Here is a 22,253-nt window from a genome sequence, read left to right as displayed (position 1 = left end):
TGTGTTAGTGTAGTGTAGTGTTTTTAGGGTACAGTCGCACGGGCGGGGGGTTCACAGTAGTTTCTCGCTGGCAGTTTGAGCTACGGCAGAAAATTTGACGCAGCTCAAACTTGCAGCCAGATACTTACTGTAATCCTCCGCCCATGTGAGTGTACCCTGTACATTCACATTGGGGGGGGGGGGGGGGAACATCCAGCTGTTGCAAAACTATAAACTCCCAGCATGTACGGTCTATCAGTGCATGCTGGAAGTTGTAGTTTTGCAACCGTTGGAGGCTCCGTTTTGGAAACAGTGGCGTACCAGACGTTTTTCATTTTTATTGGGGAGGGGAGGGGGGCTGTGTAGGGGTATGTGTATACGTAGTGTTTTTTACTTTTTATTTTATTGTGTGTTAGTGTAGTGTAGTGTTTTTAGGGTACAGTCACACGGGCGGGGGGTTCACAGTAGTTTCTCGCTGGCAGTTTGAGCTGCGGCAGAAATTTTGCCGCACCTCAAACTTGCAGCCGGATACTAACTGTAATCCTCCGCCCATGTGAGTGTACCCTGTACGTTCACATTGGGGGGGGGACATCCAGCTGTTGCAAAACTACAACTCCCAGCATGTACGGTCTATCAGTGCATGCTGGGAGTTGTAGTTTTGCAACAGCTGGAGGCACACTGGTTGTGAAACACCGAGTTTGGTAACAAACTCAGTGTTTTGCAACCAGTGTGCCTTCAGCTGTTGCAAAAGCTACAACCCCCAGCATGTACGGACAGCGGAAGGGCATGCTGGGTGTTGTAGTTATGCAACAGCTGGAGGCATACTACTTTGGCTGGGGATGCTGGGGATTGTAGTTATGCAACAGCTGGAGACACACTGGTTTACTACTTAACTCAGTGTGCCTTCAGCTGTTGCAAAACTACAACTCTCAGCAGTCACCGACAGCCAACGGGCATGCTGGGAGTTGTAGTTATGCAACCACCAGATGCACCACTACAACTCCCAGCATGCACTTTAGCTGATTGTGCAAGCTGGGAGTTGTAGTTACACAACAGCTGAAGGTACACTTTTCCATAGAAAGAATGTGCCTCCAGCTGTTGCAAAACTACAAGTCCCAGCATGCCCATAAGGGCATGCTGGGAGTTGTGGTGGTCTGCCTCCTGCTGTTGCATAACTACAGCTCCCAGCATGCCCTTTTTGCATGCTGGGAGCTGTTGCTAAGCAACAGCAGGAGGCTGTCACTCACCTCCAACGATCCAGCCGCACAGGTCAGTCCCTCGTCGTCTCCGCCGCCGCCGCTGCTCCTGGGGCCCCGATCCCAACAGGGGCGCCGGGGATCGGGGTCCCCAGCACCCGGGGTGCACGTCCCGCACCCGCTCATGTCCTCCGGAAGAGGGGCGGAGCGGGTTGCGGGAGTGACACCCGCAGCAGGCGCCCTGATTGGTCGGCCGGTAATCCGGCCGACAAATCAGGGCGATCGTGAGGTGGCACCAGTGCCACCTCACCCCTGCTGGCTCTGGCTGATCGGGGCCGTCTCTGACGGCCCCGATCAGCCAATAATTCCGGGTCACCGGGTCACTGGAGACCCGATTGACCCGGAATCCGCCGCAGATCGCTGGACTGAATTGTCCAGCGATCTGCGGCCATCGCCGACATGGGGGGTCATAATGACCCCCCTGGGCGATATGCCCCGATGCCTGCTGAACAATTTCAGCAGGCATGGGGGACCGGCTCCGCTCCAGATGGTTGCGGGGGGCCGGTAAAACACATGACGTTCTCATACGTCATGTGTCCTTAAGGACTCGGAAATGGAGACGTATGAGAACGTCATGTGTCCTTAAGGGGTTAAAGGGGTACTCCCTTGGAAAACTTTTTTTTTCTTCTTAAATCAACTGGTGCCAGAAAGTTAAACAGATTTGTAAATCACTTCTGTTAAAAATTCTTAATCCTTCCAGTACTTTTTAGGGGCTGTATATACTAAAGAGAAATCCAAAAACTAAATGCATTTCCTCTGACATCATGACCACAGTGCTCTCTACTGACCTCTGCTGTCCATTTTAGGAACTGTCCAGAGCAGCATGTGTTTGCTATGGGGATTTTCTCCTGCTCTGGACAGTTCCTAAAATGGACAGCAGAGGTCAGCAGAGAGCACTGTGGTCATGACATCAGAGGAAATGCATTTAGTTTTTGGATTTCTCTTTCGTATACAGCCCCTAAAAAGTACTGGAAGGATTAAGATTTTTTAATAGAAGTGATTTACAAATCTGTTTAACTTTCTGGCACCAGTTGATTTAAAAAAAAAGTTTTCCACAGGAGTACCCCCTTAAGGGAAAGGAGCACAGAGATATTCTTATAGGGCTACTCCTCTGTTCAGCGTTTAGAACAAACTGTTCCAAACGCTGGAGCTGGGGTCAGGAGCTTGTGATGTCTTAGCCCCACCCCCTCATGATGTCACGCTCCACCCCCTCATTGCAAGTCTATGGGAGGGGGCGTGACAGTCGTGAAAGTCCTCTGATAAATTAAAGAAGCAATCTGATTGGTTTCTATGGGTAACTGCACCACTCTTCCCCTAGACAAGCTTTGATAAATCTCCCCCAATCCCCCAATGACCCAAAATACACAGCCAAGACAGCACAGGAGTGGCCTAGATACAACTGTGTAAATGTCCCAGAGTGACCCACCCAGGGCCCATTGAAAATCTCTAGAGAAACCTGAAAATGGCTTCTACAGATGGTCCTCATCCAATCTGAAGACTTTCTAAATGCATTATGCACAATATTATTATACCTGCCTGCATTTACCATTGAGAGGTTATTAGGAACTTATTGCAAATTGTCTTATTATTAAGTTGAATGTATAGTCTGGAGGCAGTAGGCTTCAGTGGCAGCTACAGGTAGCTAGATTGTATTTCATTTAGTTCTATTTTTATGGCAAGGATTTGGAGCTGTGTGTCAGATTGGCAGAGCTACAACATCCATACCATGCGTTATAAAATTATTCTGCACAGCATTTAGATATATTTAGATTTAAGCAAATTAAAAAAAACAGCATTCACGGCACAAGACATTCACATCAAAACGTTAGACTAATGTATTTCTTTAAGCCATAGAGTAAGAAAACGACTATGTATATCAGTGTTTATAAATCGGCATCTCACCTGATAACACGCAAATTTTGAAATGATCTGTACTTCCACTAAGGAAGGTCTGACAAGGTTAAACATGACCCCCACAGCCCAGAGCGCAGTAATGGTGATCACACCTACAAGTACATTAATATAGATTGTGGCTGATTGAGCGCGTGACTGCAAAAGAACAGAGCACAGGGTTAGCAGAGGGCACATCTCTTTACATTAGGCATGCTGTTATGACTTTGACTAAGCTAGGCTTTTTCTTGCAGAAGCTGCATACATTTCAGAAGTCTCCAATACAGTCATAATTCAACTAAACAAAGACAGAAATATGCTTCACTTTTTTCTTGTTTTCTACTGTTACAATGCTTTTCCTACAACAGAAATGATTAATTTAGAAAATTAGCTAATAGTGGCAATAACTTTCCAGCATCTCTGATCAAATTCTTGACAAGCGGTGAAAAATATGATCATTTAAGATTTATATGGTCATTTTAAAAGGGTATTCTAAGTTATAATACATATCCCCTATTCACAGAATAGGTAATGTGTGTAAGATGACCAGTGGGAACCCCCGCAATCTCCAAAACGCAGACCTGAGTGTTATTTTGAAAGGAAACAGTGAGTTCTGCTTCCTCTCTGTCTATTGAGCTGTCGTAGATAGAGTACAGTGCTTACCCATCTTCGGCAACACTATAGACAATAAATGGAGTGGTGGTGCGACTCTTCAATCCCTTTTAAAACCAGACTAAGGCCTTTGTACTCGAGATCAGGGGTTGTTCCTCGTGTTTTGACTCCCTCACAATTTCACACTCATTGCATATCCTGTGGATGGTGAACAATTGTATAAAAGGGTACTCCAGGGATCAGACACTTATCCTATCCACAGCAATCTCCTGGGACCCTGTACAGGATATCTGGGGGGGGGGGGGGGGGGATACTTACTGTATCTCCTATCCTGTGAATAGGGGGTTCTGTTCCCCAGAGTACCCCTTTAAACTTGCAAAAATGTGTCAAAAAATGCTCCAAAAAACTGGTATGTAAAATAAAAAAACTGCCATAAAAGCACAGAAAAACACACAAAAAAATTCAAAAAAGAAACTGTAAACATAGCCTATAAGAGACACATTTATCGTTGTCACACACATGGTTTAGATTATGGTTCAATAATGTTCCTAGCTTGATATGGGTCATGCAGGTAGTTGTTGCTGCTGCTACTGCTGCCATATTTAGCACAGGTTTGGCACTGTCTGCCTAACTGTGCTGTGAATCGGACAACCTAGTATTGGTTCCCGGTACAAAACTTGGTACTGTACAGTTCCTAAAGTCCCCTCAGGTAGAGTCCCTCAAGTCCACAGGGCTCTCCTGCAGGATCCCCCTAGGTCATTCTTATGATTTCTATTGAGAGTTCCAGAGGCACAGGTAACCACAGGCAACCAGCTATATAAAGGGCTGTAGTCTCCACACTATGGGGGAGATTTATCAAAACCTGTGCAGAGGAAAACTTGCCCAGTTGCCCACAGCAACCAATCAGCTCACTTCTTTTATTTTTATGAAGGCCTGTGAAAAATGAAAAAAGCAATCTGATTGGTTGCTATGGGCAACTGGGCAAGTTTTCCTCTGCACAGGTTTTGATAAATCTCCCCCTATGTCTTTTTAGTTCCTGCTCTTGATTCCTGGACATTAAAGCAAGCACCAGTCCTGTACAAGTTCAGCCCAGTACAGCTAGGCCAAAGCCTACCAGTCTGCAGCCACATCTAATCTGTAAGTCTCATCTATGTCTACAAGTCAAGTCTCTACTGTCCCTACCAAAGTCATAACAGTAGTACAGTGGCCTCCATCATCATTATTACCACTACAAGTCCAAGCAAGCCTGAGAGGTTCCCTGTGTCCCGGTCACCTCTGTGGAAGTTGGCTATTTGTAAAGACTGTTACACTGCCTTCTTCAGTAAAGTTCCAGTTGCATCAAAACCTGCTTTGGACTCTCATTTGATATATGGCGTTTTGGGTTGGTTGTCGGCAGTGCTCTACGCCATACAACCACATCCTGGCGTCATGAACACTAGGGGTTAACAACATATTGCTCCAGGGGTTAAAACCATCTGGCCCCACCACCTACTCCGCTACACCTCGTGGTCCCGCCATACACCGTGGGTCACCACACTTACAATTTACCTGTCGCTTTGGGTTCATTAACGAGTGGGGAGAAAAGAGCAAGGCTGAACAAATCTCTGCCCATTCTCTGTGTGTGCAGCTGAGATGGTCCCATAGACTTACATTGGGACTTTGTTTAGGTCATGTGGCTCAGAGCTAGGAGAGAATGCACTTAGTACATACGTCTCCCAGCTCATTCTAGCAATTGGTGAGAATCCAAACACACAGACCCCAACTGATCAAACATTTTGACATCTCTAAGACATGCCAATGTTTTTTTTAAGTGACAGTGCCTATTGTGTCAGCAGTCCTATGAATGTAGGTTGATGTAATATGTCCTGCATTTTTAACAGTAACAGTACAATACTTACATCACCAATGGCAAATGTTCCGTTAGTCCAAAGGACAACTGCCAAAAACATAAGTACTGGCCTCAACAAAAGAAACTGAAAGGTCCCCAACTTCAGGATAAATAAAGTTCGGCTGAAAAAAAAAAATATATATATTTTTTTAAATTTACTTTTACATTATTATTTTGTTATGTATAGATTATTCATAATTTTACATTATTGTTCATAGGGATTGTCAAAGTGAGAAATACATACATTTTCGAAATACTATTCTGGTACTTTAGTAATGATGATAAAATTTGAGCATTAAAGAGGATGTCTGATTAATGTAATAAGTTAGCAGCAGGCAGCTAGCGGTGTAAAATCACTAACTATGCTATATTCACCCTCCAGAACCAGCTCCGGAACTCTGTTTCGCCCCAATGCTTTTGTTTGCATATTTCGATGACGTGCTGTCCCACCTTTCCTGATGACGTTCCAATTGCTGAGGCTGCGGTGGGTTTGGAACGTCTTTGGCAGTGCAGGAAGAGTGCGTCATCGAGGTAAATAAACCTCAAAAACACCAAGGCAACAGAGTGTCAAAGCTGGATCGGGAGAGCTAACTATGGCACAGTTAGTGATTTTTTAGCTCTACATGTCTGCTACTGAAATTTTACATAAACAGGACAATCTCTTTACAATACACTAATATAACATAATAATATATAAGATAAATTATATATAAACTAGTTATAATATACCGTATTTTCCTTAAATAATCGATACTTAAACATTTTGTCATGTAGCTGCATATGAAAGGAGTTGTTAAAGTCTTCAAAAGAGACAAGAGTGGCCACCTTATTCTTATTAATAAATGTTAGAAAGTAGAAGTAAGCTAATTGTTTTGCTATTATACAGATTTCATATGACTATGACCATTTTTTTCCCATTTGTTTTTGGTGAATAATAAAGTGGCAGCTGGCATTTAACAGATAGGAGGAAGATAGGTCATCATATGACCTAAGGGGCATTGAGCAGGCTTCCCATAATGCCTTGTAGTTTGCTCTTCCTGTATGACATCTAATCATAAGTGTATGTAGGGTTAAGTCTTAGGCTAGGTTCACATCACGATTTAACCATCCAATTATTGGAGCTTTACGCTTTGGACGGAATCGAATTGCAAAAAATCGTAGACAATTGTATGTAAAAATTTCTTTACTATCCGATTTAAAATCGTATCCAGAAATCGTACAGATGAAAATTCCATCCGATTTTCAATAAAAATCCTGTTTTTAAAATTAATATGTAAGCCAATGGCAATAAAGTTTTATATATTTGAAGTGTATGTGTTTTGAAGTCTACTGCGCATACGTACAAAATAATCGTGTGCAATTAATCTGATAGAATCGCACAGTCACACGATTCCATGCGATTTACACAGACATCAATAATAAAAAAAATCAGACACAATTTCGATCCGATTTGAATCTGGAGGAATAATCGTGGCCAAGCGTGATTTTACCTCCGATCTTAAATCGTGCAAAATCGGATGCGGATCAAAACTGATGCATTTGTTGTCGATCATTAATGAATAGAAGTCAATGGATATGACTTGGCGTGCAGATTTATACGATTTCAAAGTTAAAAATCATGAGAAGAAGTAAGATAGCAAAATCGTGATGTGAATGCACCCTTACAGTAATAACTCAGTGAATGGGTTATAGCAATTATAAAGCAGCCCAACCAGGAAGCCTTACTCATTTGTGGGGGTCTGTAAAGAGACAAGCTCACAGACAGTTAACCCCTTAAGGACTCAGCCCATTTGGACCTTAAGGACTCAGACAATTATTATTTTTACGCTTTCGTTTTTTCCTCCTCCCCTTCAAAAAATCATAACTCTTTTATATTTTCATCCACAGACTAGTATGAGGGCTTGTTTTTTTGCACGACCAGTTGTCCGTTGTAATGCCATCACTCACTTTACCATAAAATGTATGGCGCAACCAAAAAAATACTATTTGTGTGGGGAAATTAAAAAGAAAACGGTCAAAAGAAAAAGGGTCAATACGATTAAAATGATACCCATGATAATATACTTTTCTTTTACTGTTGCGCTTAAAAAAAATCGCAAACTTTTTAACCAAATTAATATGTTTAAAATCCCCCTATTTTGAAGACCTATAACTTTTTCATTTTTCCGTATAAGCGGTGGTATGAGGGCTCATTTTTTGCACCGTGATCTTTACTTTTTATTAATACCATACTTGCTTATACAAAACTTTTATTACATTTTTTATAAAAAATTTTTGGAATAAAATGTTATAAAAAAGCAGCTATTTTGAACTTTTTTTTTTACGTTTACATTTTATTTTAATAGTACGGATATTTACGCACGTGGCGATACCAAATATGTATATAAAATAATTTTTTTACACTTTTTGGGGGTAAAATAGGGAAAATGGGACAATTTACGTTTTTATTGGGGGAGGGTTTTTTCACATTTTTTTTACTTATTTTTTTACTTTTTTTTACTTTTATTTCTACACTCTTATAGTCCCCATAGGGGACTATTTATAGCAACCATTCGATTGCTAATCCTGTTCAGTGCTATGTATAGGACATAGCACTGATCAGGGTTATCGGTCATCATCTGCTCTGGTCTGCGGGAAGGCAGATCAGAGCAGAAGACTCCCGGAAGACAGCGGAGGCAGGTAAGGGGACCTCCGTCTGCCGTGCAGGATGATCGTATCGTCATGGCAGCACTGCGGGCGATCCGATCATCCTGTTAAGTGACCGCGATGCTGCAGATGCCGTGATCTGTATTGATCACGGCATCTGAGGGATTAATGGCGGACATCCACGGGATCCACAGCCAGGACCTGCCGCGCATGATGCCGGCATCGCTCCGATGCCCGCGGTTATGCTCAGGACGTAAATGTACGTCCTGGTGCGTTAAGTATCACATCACCAGGACGTACATTTACGTCCTGCGTCGTTAAGGGGTTAAAAATAAAGTGTACGGAAATACAAATAGACAGTGTCGTAGATAAAAGCCAGTGTTTCAGTGGGTTTTTAGTGAAGAGAATGACTTTGGGAGGGTCAAGCAGCCATTGCAGCCATTCACTGCTGTAAATATTTGCAGCAGAAGCATAACATTTGTGAATCACCACATTTGTTCAGTCATATATTAATGCGGCTGATACTGTGCTACCGTATCAAGGAAGCTTCTATACTGCACCATTATATGTCAGCCTCTGTCCAAGGAATACTTTAATTCTAATTGCTGATAGCACTCTGATAGCATTTTTAGGCAACTGCCGCCATGCCACCATGCTTGCATGGACAGTGTCAGCCATCTACCCTCAAAAAGGGGTAGTTTTAAGACAGTTTTTTTTTTTTTTAATAAGCAAAATAATCAGACAGGGTATATGTGTTGACTTTACTTATGCTGTCATGGTGTTTAGAAGACTGAAAGGGGGTGAGTACATTCCAAAAAGACCTTAAGGTGTCATACATGACTTTTCTGAGCCTTTGGGGGCATTTCCAAATCTTAATCAGCCTCTGGGTCCAAACATACATGTGATTTGATAGGATCAGACCTGAAACAAATGCAAAAAGATTCCCTCACCACTATTAGAAACCATGTATACAATACAGGGATGGAGAGAGTGATAGCAGAGCAGGGGAAAGAGAGTTCTTTCAACAACTGTGTTAACCAACCTGTGAATATTTTTCTTTGGAAAGCACACACAGCAGCAGCACAAGGGACCTGTGTTGAGCTGAAGCTTTGATTCACTAAACCTACTAAGGAATCCTCTTTTTCCGCCACATTCACTCACCAACAGCATCTGAAATTTATGTATGAGTACGGCCAGAAATCTAAAAAAATATAAAAAGGAGAATGCTGGATAATATTATGTCCCATCATGCTGTAGTTATTAACAAAACAAATGAGAACTTCTTTGTTTACATGGCATCTAAAAGTATGCTTTGGCTTCTGTTAGTCTCCTTACAATAACATGTCCTTCATAACGACATTGTATCACATGACCATGCCAGGAAACCTCTTCACCTAGTCACACTGACATCATTTCATCCTTGGTAATTATGATTATTAATATATATATTAGTAATGATATATAGCCTGAAAAAAGCCTATTTGATGTATAATTTATTGATTTACCGTATATACTCAAGTATAAGCCAACCAGAATATAAGCCGAGGCCCCTAATTTCACCCCAAAAAACCAGAAAAAAAAAAAAAAAAAAAAAAAAGTTATTTACTCGAGTATAAGCCTAGGGTGGGAAATACATAATACCCCCTGTCATCATACAGACCCCCGTCATTAACACCCTCATCATTATCACCCTGTCATCATCCCCCTTCATCATCATCACCTGTCATCATCCCCCCCTTCATCATCCCCCCCTTCATCCTTACCCTGTCATCATCCCCCCTTCATCATCCCCCCTTCATCTTTACTCTGTCATCATCCCCCCCTCATCATTACCCTGTCATCATCCCCCCCTTCATCATTACCCTGTCATCATCCCCCTTCATCATCCCCCCTTCATCATTATCCTGTCTTCATCATTACCCTGTCATCATCCCCCTTCATCATTACCCTGTCATCATCCCCCCTTCATCATTATCCTGTCATCATCCCCCCCTTCATCATTACCCTGTCATCATCCCCCCTTCATCATCCCCCCCTTCATAATTACCCTGTCATCATCCCACACCACCCCCTTCATCATCACCGCTTGTCAATGTCTGATTTAACAGTTGTCTTCAACCTGCGGACCTCCAGATGTTCCAAAACTACAACTCCCAGCATGCCCGGACAGCCATCGGCTGTCCGGGCATGCTGGGAGTTGTAGTTTTGAAACATCTGGAGGTCCGCAGGTTGAAGACCACTGCCCGGGCCTTCGTCATCATCCAGCCTCCCATCCCCCCTTTAGTTTTGTACTCACCTCCGGGCTGTCCATCTTCACCGGGGGGGGCTCTTCTCCGTGCTTCGCGCCCGGCCCTGGAATAATGACGTTGCCTTGACGACGACGCACAGGGACGCAACGTCCCTGTGCGTCGTCGTCAAGGCAACGTAATTATTCCGGGCCTGAAGCGCGGAGAAGAGGCCCCCCCGGTGAATATGGACAGCCCGGAACGACTATCACTCCCCACCGGTTGGTCCTGCAGCACAGATGGCCTGGACCAGCACACCCTAACATCCCGCCGAGCGGATGTGAGTACAAAAGTAAAGGGGGATGGGGGCTGGATGATGACGAAGGCCCGGGCAGTGGTCTTCAATCTGCCGACCTCCAGATGTTTCAAAACTACAACTCCCAGCATGCCCGGACAGCCGATGGCTGTCCGGGCATGCAGGGAGTTGTAGTTTTGAAACATATGGAGGTCCGCAGGTTGAATACCACTGAGGGCGGAGAGTATAAGCCGAGGGGGGTGTTTTCAGCATGAAAAATCGTGCTGAAAAACTCGGCTTATACTCGAGTATATACGGTACTAAACTATTTTGCTCCCTGTGAGCAGCAATTTTAGCCTGGAAACTTTGGCTGGTCTTGAGTATAGAATTTGCCAGCTGTGAACAGTAAATCTAAGCTATGCAGTAATGTGAGCAATTAGGGACACTTCACTATATGATGTACCTAATAGAAGAAATGGAAAATATGGTGCCAACCACTTTGACCATGTTGGTTCTAAATAGTCTTTCCTAAAAGCAGTTTTAAATATGAAACAGGCATACCAATTATTTAAACACTCAACATAAGAAGGTACCCCTGTTCTGATAAGGGCAGAGGCGTCAGCAGAAAGCACTGTGGTCAGACAGACAGCCTCCCTTGGAGCATACAGCAGCTTATAAGTACAGCAGTATTGGAAGGATTAAGTAATTTACAAATCTGTTTAACTTTCTGACACCAGTTGATTTGAAACTTTTTTCCTCTAGAGTACCCCTTTAATAACAATGATTCTTAAAAGTGTTGACTCTTTTATAAACAGATTATAGAGGAAGAATGTCTGGGTTGCTCATCTCTTGGCCAAACAGAATGAAGAATGGTTACTTAGATGGTCTTTCACTTTGGTGGACTTGTTCAATCCTAAATTACACAGATACACCCATTGGGCACTCTGTAATGATTATTTTTCCCTGTAGGGGCACTGCATGGAAATTGAAGGCTTCCTCACATGCCACAGCTGGTTACACATTGGGATTGTTTAAAGGGAAAAGGCTCTGTATCCCATGAAGACAACACTTATTCATGTGATCTGTTAGTTCATATGGACATCTTAAAAATGAGTCCCCTGCTTGGGATCCTTATGAGCCATCTCGGAGATCTATGAGCCAGAATGGAGAGCAGATTTCTAAAAGCAGCATCTGTTCTAACACACTGAAACTGTCCTAGTTTTACATAGGCAATAATGTATCTAAATTACCACAATGTTATACCACATTACTTCTAAGATTGAAATGTTTGGACTGCCCTTGTTTACCTCAGAAAAATCAACTGTTTGCCGAGGTTGCCAGGAATGGTACATGGAGGGATCGGCTGAACATAGCAATAAAAGATCGATCCAGCACTTGAGTTTTGTGAAGCTTATATTATTATATGTAAGGGTACATTCATACATATGCAGATTTGATGCACAGGATTTTCTGCTGCAGATCTCAATGTAAACTAAATGACTGAGCACAGCTTCTAATCGGCAGTTACAAATCCTGCGCATCAAATCTGCGCAGGATCCTGTATGTGTGAACGTACCCTAAAAGATAGTTAAACAAGACACCATTCAATCTATCAGATTCCCATCCTTGCACATTTCAAGCACAAGTGCTCTTTGTCAAAAGATCTTTTGACAAGAGCAAATGGGCTTGAAATGCATCAAGCTGGGAATATGATAGATCAAATAATGTGTTATTCAATTATCTTTTACTTAGAATATAAGCTACTCAAGTGCTGGATCAATCTTCTTCTATAGCTACATTGTACAAATGCACCTGACTGGGTGTGGATCCATACACTGCATTGGAGGTGAGCTGACTTTTTTTTTACATATCATCTGAACATGTCTGGGTTACATTTTGAAGTTGAGTTATTTTGGGATGTCTACTTTAAGTATACCTAAGTTAAAAAAAACTTCTAATACCTACAGAGAGGCAGTGAAATCTGTAAACATTGTGCTCCTTGGAATCCACATTCCAACACAGCAGGTTACTGCAATTACCTGGAAAAAAAAAACAGAATATTAATACTTCACAAATCGATATAACTTTCTGGCACCAGTTGATTAGATTTTTTCCCTCCAGTGTATCTCTTTAAATTCATCATTTTCGGGTGTGCATCCTACATTCACACAGAGATATATGAGGCCGATTACAATGATTTAAATCTCTGTATAAAAGATTTGAACAACCAATAAAGTATTTTCTTGTTCTTGGCAGATCACTGGCTCTTTTCCACAGGCAAATGATTGGGAATGAGTGTTTCCTGTGAATGCCCATTCCCTCATATTCGGCCTGGGTAAAAAGTCTTTTAGGCTCTTCATCTTAGTCAAGTCTGTACAAATACAGTTGCCACCTAAGGATCCACTTTCAAGTCATAAGAACTATAACAGTAGACATGACCACTGGAAACCTAACATAGAATGAACAGGGATTTAAATGAGTTAAATGCTAAGCTGAACACTTTTCCACAAACTATCTGCTCAGTAAATCTTGTCCTATAACATGCTGCCTAAAGATGGGACATGTTCTATTACGCAGTAGAAATACAGCTACCGTATATACTCGAGTATAAGCCGAGTTTTTCAGCACAATTTTTCATGCGGAAAACACCCCCTCGGCTTATACTCGAGTGAACTCTCCGCCCTCAGTGGTCTTCAACCTGCGGACCTCCAGATGTTTCAAAACTACAACTCCCAGCATGCCCGGACAGCCATCGGCTGTCCGGGCATGCTGGGAGTTGTAGTTTTGAAACATCTGGAGGTCTACAGGTTGAAGACCACTACCCGGGTCTTCGTCATCATCCAGCCCCCCCTCCCCCTTTAGTTTTGTACTCACCTCCGCTCGGCGGGACGTTCAGGTGAGCTGGTCCGGGCCATCTGTGCTGCAGGACCATCCGGTGGGGAGGGATATTCGTTCTGGGCTGTCCATCTTCACCGGAATAATGACGTTGCCTTGACGATGACGCACAACGACTATCCCTCTACACCGGACAGTCTTGCAGCACAGATGGCCCGGACCAGATCACCCGAAAGTCCAGTGAGCGGAGGTGAGTACAAAACTAAAGGGGGGAGGGGGGGGGGCTGAATGATGACGAAGGCCTGGGCAGTGGTCTTCAACCTGCGGACCTCCAGATGTTTCAAAACTACCGATGGCTGTCCGGGCATGCTGGGAATTGTAGTTTTGGAACATATGGAGGGCCGCAGGTTGAAGACCACTGTTAAATCAGACATTGACAAGCGGTGATGATGAAGGGGGTGGGGTGGGATGATGACAGGGTAATGATGAAGGGGGGATGATGACAGGGGAGGATGATGACAGGGAAATGATGAAGGGAGGATGATGACAGGGTAATGATGAAGGGGGGATGATGAAGGGGGATGATGACAGGGTAATGATGAAGGGGGATGATGACAGGGTAATGATGAAGGGAGGGATGATGACAGGGTAATGATGAAGGGGGGATGATGACAGGGTAATGATGAAGGGGGGATGATGAACGGGGATGATGACAGGTTAATGATGAAGGGGGGATGATGACAGGGTAATGAAGAAGAGGGGGGATGATGACAGGTGATGATGATGAAAGGGGATGATGACAGGGTGATGATGATGAGGGTGTTAATGACGGGGGTCTGGATGATGACAGGGGGGATGATGTATTTCCCACCCTAGGCTTATAGTCGAGTCAATAACTTTTCCTGGGTTTGTGGGGTGAAATTAGGGGCCTCGGCTTATATTCGGGTCGGCTTATACTCGAGTATATACGGTTAATATTTTAATATTTCTGCCTCTGTTTTTTGGGGAGCTTATCAGGAGCGGTACTGTTCTTAGCCTTGGTTGTACATACCGGTGCTGCAGAGTTGACCCAGATAATTAATGTCCTTTTGGTACCAGATAGTTTCCTGTATATGTAGAATGCTTCTTCTAAGAATACAAGCACAGCAACGAGTGTCATAAATGTTAATATGGCAAACAGCAGCATTCCGGTGATATCCAGCTCTGGAGAAACAAATGATAAAGAGGATTGTCAGCACAGTGGTAAAATTGTACAATTTGTATCCAAACTTCACAGTCAGACTTTTTACTAGCTAGAATATGATTGCTTAAATGCAGTCATGGGAAGCAGGAAAAAGGTCATTCTTGCTGTAATAAGTTTATTACTTTGTAAGTTGCTGTTACTGTAACATTTTGTATACTGCTAAAGTTTATTGGCATATTAAAAACAACCTGGCGTATTTGTTTTGCATTGTCAAATTTCTAAATGTTTAATGGGAAAATGAACAGTATTTAAAGGGATATTATGTACCACAGAGGCAAACCTTGAAGCTTAAATGGGCACTGTCAGATTGAAAAACTTTTATATGTTGTACATCTTGGCAATACATTAGAAAACCATTCTAATATAAATCATAAGAAAATTTGATTTTCTTTTTAGAGAAATCATGGCTTATAAAAACATGGCTTTGTCCAAGCTGAAGCACAGGCATGGACAAAGTCCAGTAAGTGAGGATGGTCTAGTACTCCTCTGTCTGATAGGACAGGAGAGAGTACAGAGGAGTCCTATCAGACAGGACAGTGCATAGAGGAGTCCTATAAGACTGGAGAGAGCACAGGGGAGTACTATCAGACAGGAGAGAGCACAGAGGAGTACTATCAGACTGGAGAGAGCACAGATGAGTACTATCAGACTGGAGAGAGCACAGAGGAGTACTATCAGACAGGAGAGAGCACAGAGGAATACTATCAGACAAGAGAGAGCACAGAGGAGTGCTTTCAGACTGGAGAGAGCACAGAGAAGTACTATCAGACATGAGGGAGCAGAGAGGAGTACTATCAGACAGGAGAGAGAGCACAGAGGAGTACTATCAGACAGGAGAGAGCACAGAGGAGTGTTATCAGACAGGAGAGAGCACAGAGGAGTACTATCAGACAGGAGAGAGAGCACAGAGGAGTACTATCAGACAGGAGAGAGCACAGAGGAGTCCTATCAGACATGAGAGAACACAGAGGAGTGTTATCAGACAGGAGAGAGCACAGAGGAGTCCTATCAGACAGGAGAGAGCACAGAGGAATACTATCAGACAGGAGAGAGCACAGAGGAGTCCTATCAGACAGGAGAGAGCCCAGAGGAGTACTATCAGACAATAGATAGCACAGAGGAATGCTATCAGACAGGAGAGAGCACAGAGGAGTACTATCAGACAGGAGAGAGAGCACAGAGGAGTACTATCAGACAGGAGAGAGCACAGAGGAATACTATCAGACAGGAGAGAGCACAGGAGTCCTATCAGACAGAAGAGAGCACAGAGGAGTTAGAGAGCACAGAGGAGTACTATCAGACAGGAGAGAGCACAGAGGAGTCCTATCAGACAGAAGAGCACAGAGGAGTCCTATCAGACAGGAGAGAGCACAGAGGAGTCCTATCAGACTGGAGAGAGCACAGAGGAGTCCTATCAGACAGGAGAGAACACAGAGGAGTCCTATCAGACAGGAGAGAGCACAGAGGAGTGCTATCAGACAGGAGAGAGCACAGAGGAGTCCTATCAGACAAGAGAGAGCACAGAGGAGTGCTATCAGACAGGAGAGAGCACAGATGAGTACTATCAGACAATAGAGAGCACAGAGGAATGCTATCAGACTGGAGAGAGCACAGAGGAGTACTATCAGACAGGAGAGAGCACAGAGGAGTACTATCAGACAGGAGAGAGCACAGAGGAGTACTATCAGACAGGAGAGGGCACAGAGGAGTCCTATCAGACAGGAGAGCACAGAGGAGTGCTATAAGAAAAGAGAGAGCACAGAGGAGTACTATCAGACAGGAGAGAGAGCACAGAGGAGTACTATCAGACAGGAGAGAGCACAGAGGAGTCCTATCAGACATGAGAGAACACAGAGGAGTGTTATCAGACAGGAGAGAGCACAGAGGAGTCCTATCAGACAGTAGAGAGCACAGAGGAATACTATCAGACAGGAGAGAGCACAGAGGAGTCCTATCAGACAGGAGAGAGCACAGAGGAGTACTATCAGACAGGAGAGAGCACAGAGGAGTCCTATCAGACAGAAGAGCACAGAGGAGTCCTATCAGACAGGAGAGAGCACAGAGGAGTCCTATCAGACTGGAGAGAGCACAGAGGAGTCCTATCAGACATGAGAGAACACAGAGGAGTGTTATCAGACAGGAGAGAACACAGAGGAGTGTTATCAGACAGGAGAGAGCACAGAGGAATACTATCAGACAGGAGAGAGCACAGAGGAGTCCTATCAGACAGGAGAGAGCCCAGAGGAGTACTATCAGACAATAGATAGCACAGAGGAATGCTATCAGACAGGAGAGAGCACAGATGAGTACTATCAGACAGGAGAGAGCACAGAGGAGTACTATCAGACAGGAGAGAGAGCACAGAGGAGTCCTATCAGACAATAGAGAGGACAGAGGAATGCTATCAGACTGGAGAGAGCACAGAGGAGTACTATCAGACAGGAGAGAGCACAGAGGAGTACTATCAGACAGGAGAGAGCACAGAGGAGTACTATCAGACAGGAGAGGGCACAGAGGAGTCCTATCAGACAGGAGAGCACTATCAGACAAGAGAGAGAGCACAGAGGAGTACTATCAGACAGGAGAGAGCACAGAGGAGTCCTATCAGACAGGAGAGAACACAGAGGAGTGTTATTAGACAGGAGAGAGCACAGAGGAGTCCTATCAGACAGGAGAGAGCACAGAGGAATACTATCAGACAGGAGAGAGCACAGAGGAGTCCTATCAGACAGGAGAGAGCCCAGAGGAGTACTATCAGACAATAGATAGCACAGAGGAATGCTATCAGACAAGAGAGAGCACAGAGGAGTACTATCAGACAGGAGAGAGCACAGAGGAGTACTATCAGACAGGAGAGAGCACAGAGGAGTGCTATCAGACTGGAGAGAGCACAGAGGAGTCCTATCAGACAGGAGAGAACACAGAGGAGTCCTATCAGACAGGAGAGAGCACAGAGGAGTGCTATCAGACAGGAGAGAGCACAGAGGAGTCCTATCAGACAGGAGAGAGCCCAGAGGAGTACTATCAGACAATAGATAGCACAGAGGAATGCTATCAGACAGGAGAGAGCACAGAGGAGTACTATCAGACAGGAGAGAGAACACAGAGGAGTACTATCAGACAGGAGAGAGCACAGAGGAATACTATCAGACAGGAGAGAGCACAGGAGTCCTATCAGACAGAAGAGAGCACAGAGGAGTTAGAGAGCACAGAGGAGTACTATCAGACAGGAGAGAGCACAGAGGAGTACTATCAGACAGAAGAGCACAGAGGAGTCCTATCAGACAGGAGAGAACACAGAGGAGTCCTATCAGACTGGAGAGAGCACAGAGGAGTCCTATCAGACAGGAGAGAACACAGAGGAGTCCTATCAGACAGGAGAGAGCACAGAGGAGTGCTATCAGACAGGAGAGAGCACAGAGGAGTCCTATCAGACAGGAGAGAGCACAGAGGAGTGCTATCAGACAGGAGAGAGCACAGAGGAGTACTATCAGACAATAGAGAGCACAGAGGAATGCTATCAGACTGGAGAGAGCACAGAGGAGTACTATCAGACAGGAGAGAGCACAGAGGAGTACTATCAGACAGGAGAGAGCACAGAGGAGTACTATCAGACAGGAGAGGGCACAGAGGAGTCCTATCAGACAGGAGAGCACAGAGGAGTGCTATAAGAAAAGAGAGAGCACAGAGGAGTACTATCAGACAGGAGAGAGAGCACAGAGGAGTACTATCAGACAGGAGAGAGCACAGAGGAGTCCTATCAGACATGAGAGAACACAGAGGAGTGTTATCAGACAGGAGAGAGCACAGAGGAGTGTTATCAGACAGGAGAGAGCACAGAGGAATACTATCAGACAGGAGAGAGCACAGAGGAGTCCTATCAGACAGGAGAGAGCCCAGAGGAGTACTATCAGACAATAGATAGCACAGAGGAATGCTATCAGACAGGAGAGAGCACAGAGGAGTACTATCAGACAGGAGAGAGCACAGAGGAGTACTATCAGACAGGAGAGAGAGCACAGAGGAGTACTATCAGACATCAGAGAGCACAGAGGAATACTATCAGACAGGAGAGAGCACAGGAGTCCTATCAGACAGAAGAGAGGACAGAGGAGTTAGAGAGCACAGAGGAGTACTATCAGACAGGAGAGAGCACAGAGGAGTACTATCAGACAAGAGAGAGTACAGGAGTGCTATCCCACCCAGTAGCCCTGATCTACTAACGTGATCCCGACTCTTTTTTTATATGACATTTTTCATTTTTTTATTAGTTTTTTGGGAATTTCTCCTTTTATTTATTTATTTAAATGTATTTATGTTTATCTTGGCTTTCATTTCCTTTTTTTTTATTTTTTACTTTTTGTTTATTAACCAATTAGCGACCATAAATGTAAAGTTACTTTGTGTGGAGTTACTTTGCTCTACTTGTTTGCTCTATGCTTTATTTTTCCTGTGCGCTACATTTTTTTCCTCTGTGTGACAGAAGATTATATCATGCAACAGAATTTTCCTGATGTGCAAAACATTCATAAATATGTGTGAGAAAAAATATGTCGGAGAAAAAAAATACCACTCTGAAAATAACCCGACACTCTTAGTACATCAGAGATATTGTCTACTGTATGTTATTGTAGATCCTGGTGCCTCAAGGGGTTTAGCGGTAGGCAACAGTAGTAGTAGTTTAGTCAGCTTGCTGTTATTGTTGAGACATTCGTTCAGTTAACACCATGAAATTGTATTGTGTGTCAGATTGTGATCTATTGTGGCAAGTCCAGAAACCAGACTTACCAACCTGTGGTCTGGCATAGAATATTGCATTGCCTTCACCATGTGCCTTTGAGCAGCAAACAAAATCCTTAAAAAGAATTAATCCAATATCTGGTATAGTCAGTTGTAATTTTCCTTCACAAAGAATCAAGTTATGGAAACATTACAGAATTCTTGGGGGTTGGTATATTACAAAAGGAAGCAATTCAATATCCAGAATGACTGGTTGCTAATTGGAAATATTGACCACTTAGCCATGAAAATAAAACCACTGATAGGCAAACTGACTACATTGAACAACTTGTGGTTATGGTACACATCAATAGGTAGCATATTTGTGGTGTCCCATCACCAAAGGCTGTCCTTCAGGCGGACCAGCAGCTTCGGTGTTGGGCCCACTGAGAGACTTCTTGCCCCATTAATTATGTTTTGCACTTTACTAAGAAGTAATATATTTTTATAAGTCCAGCAATCCACTATAGTAATAGAAATGAATGGGCCGCACTCACCGGATCAATGTGCAAAAGATACTGTACTTTATTTTCTTCAGTGCAGGACATAGGATGTGACATAGGAGATGAAAAAAACACTGTAAGTCAGGACATTACTGGGTGACAGCCGTTGCACGTGCTCAGACACACTTCATCAGACTGTGACTAAGCATGCACAACGGCTATCACCCAATAATGTCCTGAGGTACAGCATTTGTTTTATCTCCTATGTTCACATGTATGGAAGGTTCCCACAAAAAAGATACTAAAGCACAAACTGGTAAAAAAGTTGTTGTGTCAGCAGGGTGCAATGCAGGGTAGCTGTTATAACCCAAGGGGAAGATGTTATTAACCCCTTCTTGTCATGATGCCAGGGCGTGGTTTAGCTTTAACCACCCGAAGGTAATATCTCTGGTCCTGGGCTAGGCACGGAGACAAAGAAGACACCGGCGCCAAGTTACAGACAACGGTAGCTTTACTGAGGGTAGACAGGTGATACAGTCTATACAGTACAGCCAGTATCCCAAGGAGGTGACCAGTGACTCAGGGGAACCTCACAGGCTTGCTAAGACTTGCAGTATGTAGAGACACTTTAGTGCAGGCCACAGTGACTATATTGTAGACTTGACTGACTTGACAATTGACATGAAGATGACTTTGAGCTGACTTGTGGCTTCACACTTTAGGCTTGAGGCCTCCAATACCCTGGACACACTCTGAGACGACTGCACTGGACCTCAGCAGGAATAGCAATGAGCTAAGAGAGAAATTGCAGCCCCTCCCCTGGTTTTATAGGGGGCTGTGCAAGGAGCCCATAGGTCACTTGGGTGGTCACCTGATCACTAGTGCCTTCTGGGTAACAATCATATGGTAACATATATTAAAGAAACTACATTTTATTATACAACATATGTACATAGGGGATAACACATAAAGGTGGCCCTGGGGACATGGAGAGGCTCTACCTGACAGGGCAGGAGAAGTACTGGGACACACCATACTGTACCAGGCCACCACAAAGTCAACAAAAAATAACAAATAGTAAGAAATGGAAAGCGGCATTCACTATTGTGGATAAGATAAAACCTTCAAGGCTTCATTGGTAACATTTTCAAAACAATAGACTTCAGCAAGAGAGCGGGGCAGTGAAGGTATGGGTAGGACATTGGTAGCTACTTCATTAGGCTACTGAAGCTACCGCTGTACAACCTGTACCTTCACTGCTCCGTTCTCTTGCTGAGTTATTTCATTTTACAATAAAGCCTTGAACATTTTATCTTATCCACACTGTTGAGTGCCAATTTCCATTGTTTACTATTTGTTACTCTGTGAAGATTGGATACGGTTGTTTTACCACTCGATATCCTTTATGCAAGCAGAGCAAATCCATTCCAAGCTCCTTCAATCCATTTTATGTACACTAGATACTTTAGGGAACAGGGATCCAGGTAGTAGCTGACTCACTCCCTCTCGCTTTCATGATTAAAAAAGGTATCTACTAGCTGTGATCAAAAAGTGTCAGAACACACAATGCATCAAAGCTTGCTGTGTATAGGACTGCATAGCTACATACTGGTCAGTGCGCCCATGCCCACTCCTGTAAGCATGTGAACATCAGAACTGGATCATAGAGCATTGGAAGAAGGTAGCCAGGTCTCATAAATCATGTTTTCTTTTACAGATCAAATACATTCCTTCATGACAATGGAGTTTCCTGATGGCAGTGGCCTTTTTCAGCAATGCTCCATGCCACATTGCAATATTTGTTCAGAAATAGTCTGAGGAAGTCTAATCTGTGTGTACTACACCTCACAACCTACATCATTTAACCCCTTAAGGACTGAGCCCTTTTTCACCTTAAGGACATTAATAACTCTGGAATGCTTTTAGTTATCAATCTGATTCCGAGATTGTTTTTTCGTGACATATTCTACTTTAACATAGTGGTAAAATGTTGTGGTAACTTGCATCCGTTCTTGGTGAAAAATCCCAAAATTTGATGAAAAATTTGAAAATTTAGCATTTTTCTAACTTTGAAGCTCTCTGCTTGTAAGGAAAATGGATATTCAAAATAATTTTTTTTATTCACATATGCAATATGTCTACTTTATGTTTGCATCATAAAA

The 22,253-nt window shown here is 43.5% G+C and overlaps 1 protein-coding gene across 4 annotated transcripts in view; it reads right to left on the bottom strand.

Moving 5' to 3' along the window:
* LOC130356810 (organic solute transporter subunit alpha-like) overlaps positions 1 to 22,253 on the bottom strand; it is a 131,125-nt gene that overhangs the window by 28,150 nt on the left and 80,722 nt on the right. For all 4 annotated transcript variants that reach the window (XM_056558783.1, XM_056558781.1, XM_056558784.1 and 1 more), the window contains 5 exons: positions 14,678 to 14,829; positions 12,757 to 12,830; positions 9,314 to 9,472; positions 5,636 to 5,747; positions 3,138 to 3,284 (listed from right to left, as the gene is read on the bottom strand). In XM_056558783.1, coding sequence (XP_056414758.1) covers positions 3,138 to 3,284; positions 5,636 to 5,747; positions 9,314 to 9,472; positions 12,757 to 12,830; positions 14,678 to 14,829 — 644 coding nt within the window. The remainder of the gene's footprint in view (positions 1 to 3,137; positions 3,285 to 5,635; positions 5,748 to 9,313; positions 9,473 to 12,756; positions 12,831 to 14,677; positions 14,830 to 22,253) is intronic.

This window comes from Hyla sarda, chromosome 2, assembly GCF_029499605.1.
Source record: "Hyla sarda isolate aHylSar1 chromosome 2, aHylSar1.hap1, whole genome shotgun sequence".
Lineage (NCBI taxonomy): Eukaryota > Metazoa > Chordata > Amphibia > Anura > Hylidae > Hyla > Hyla sarda.
Note: the sequence above shows the minus strand (reverse complement) of the source record. Positions and strands in the feature narration are given on the sequence as shown.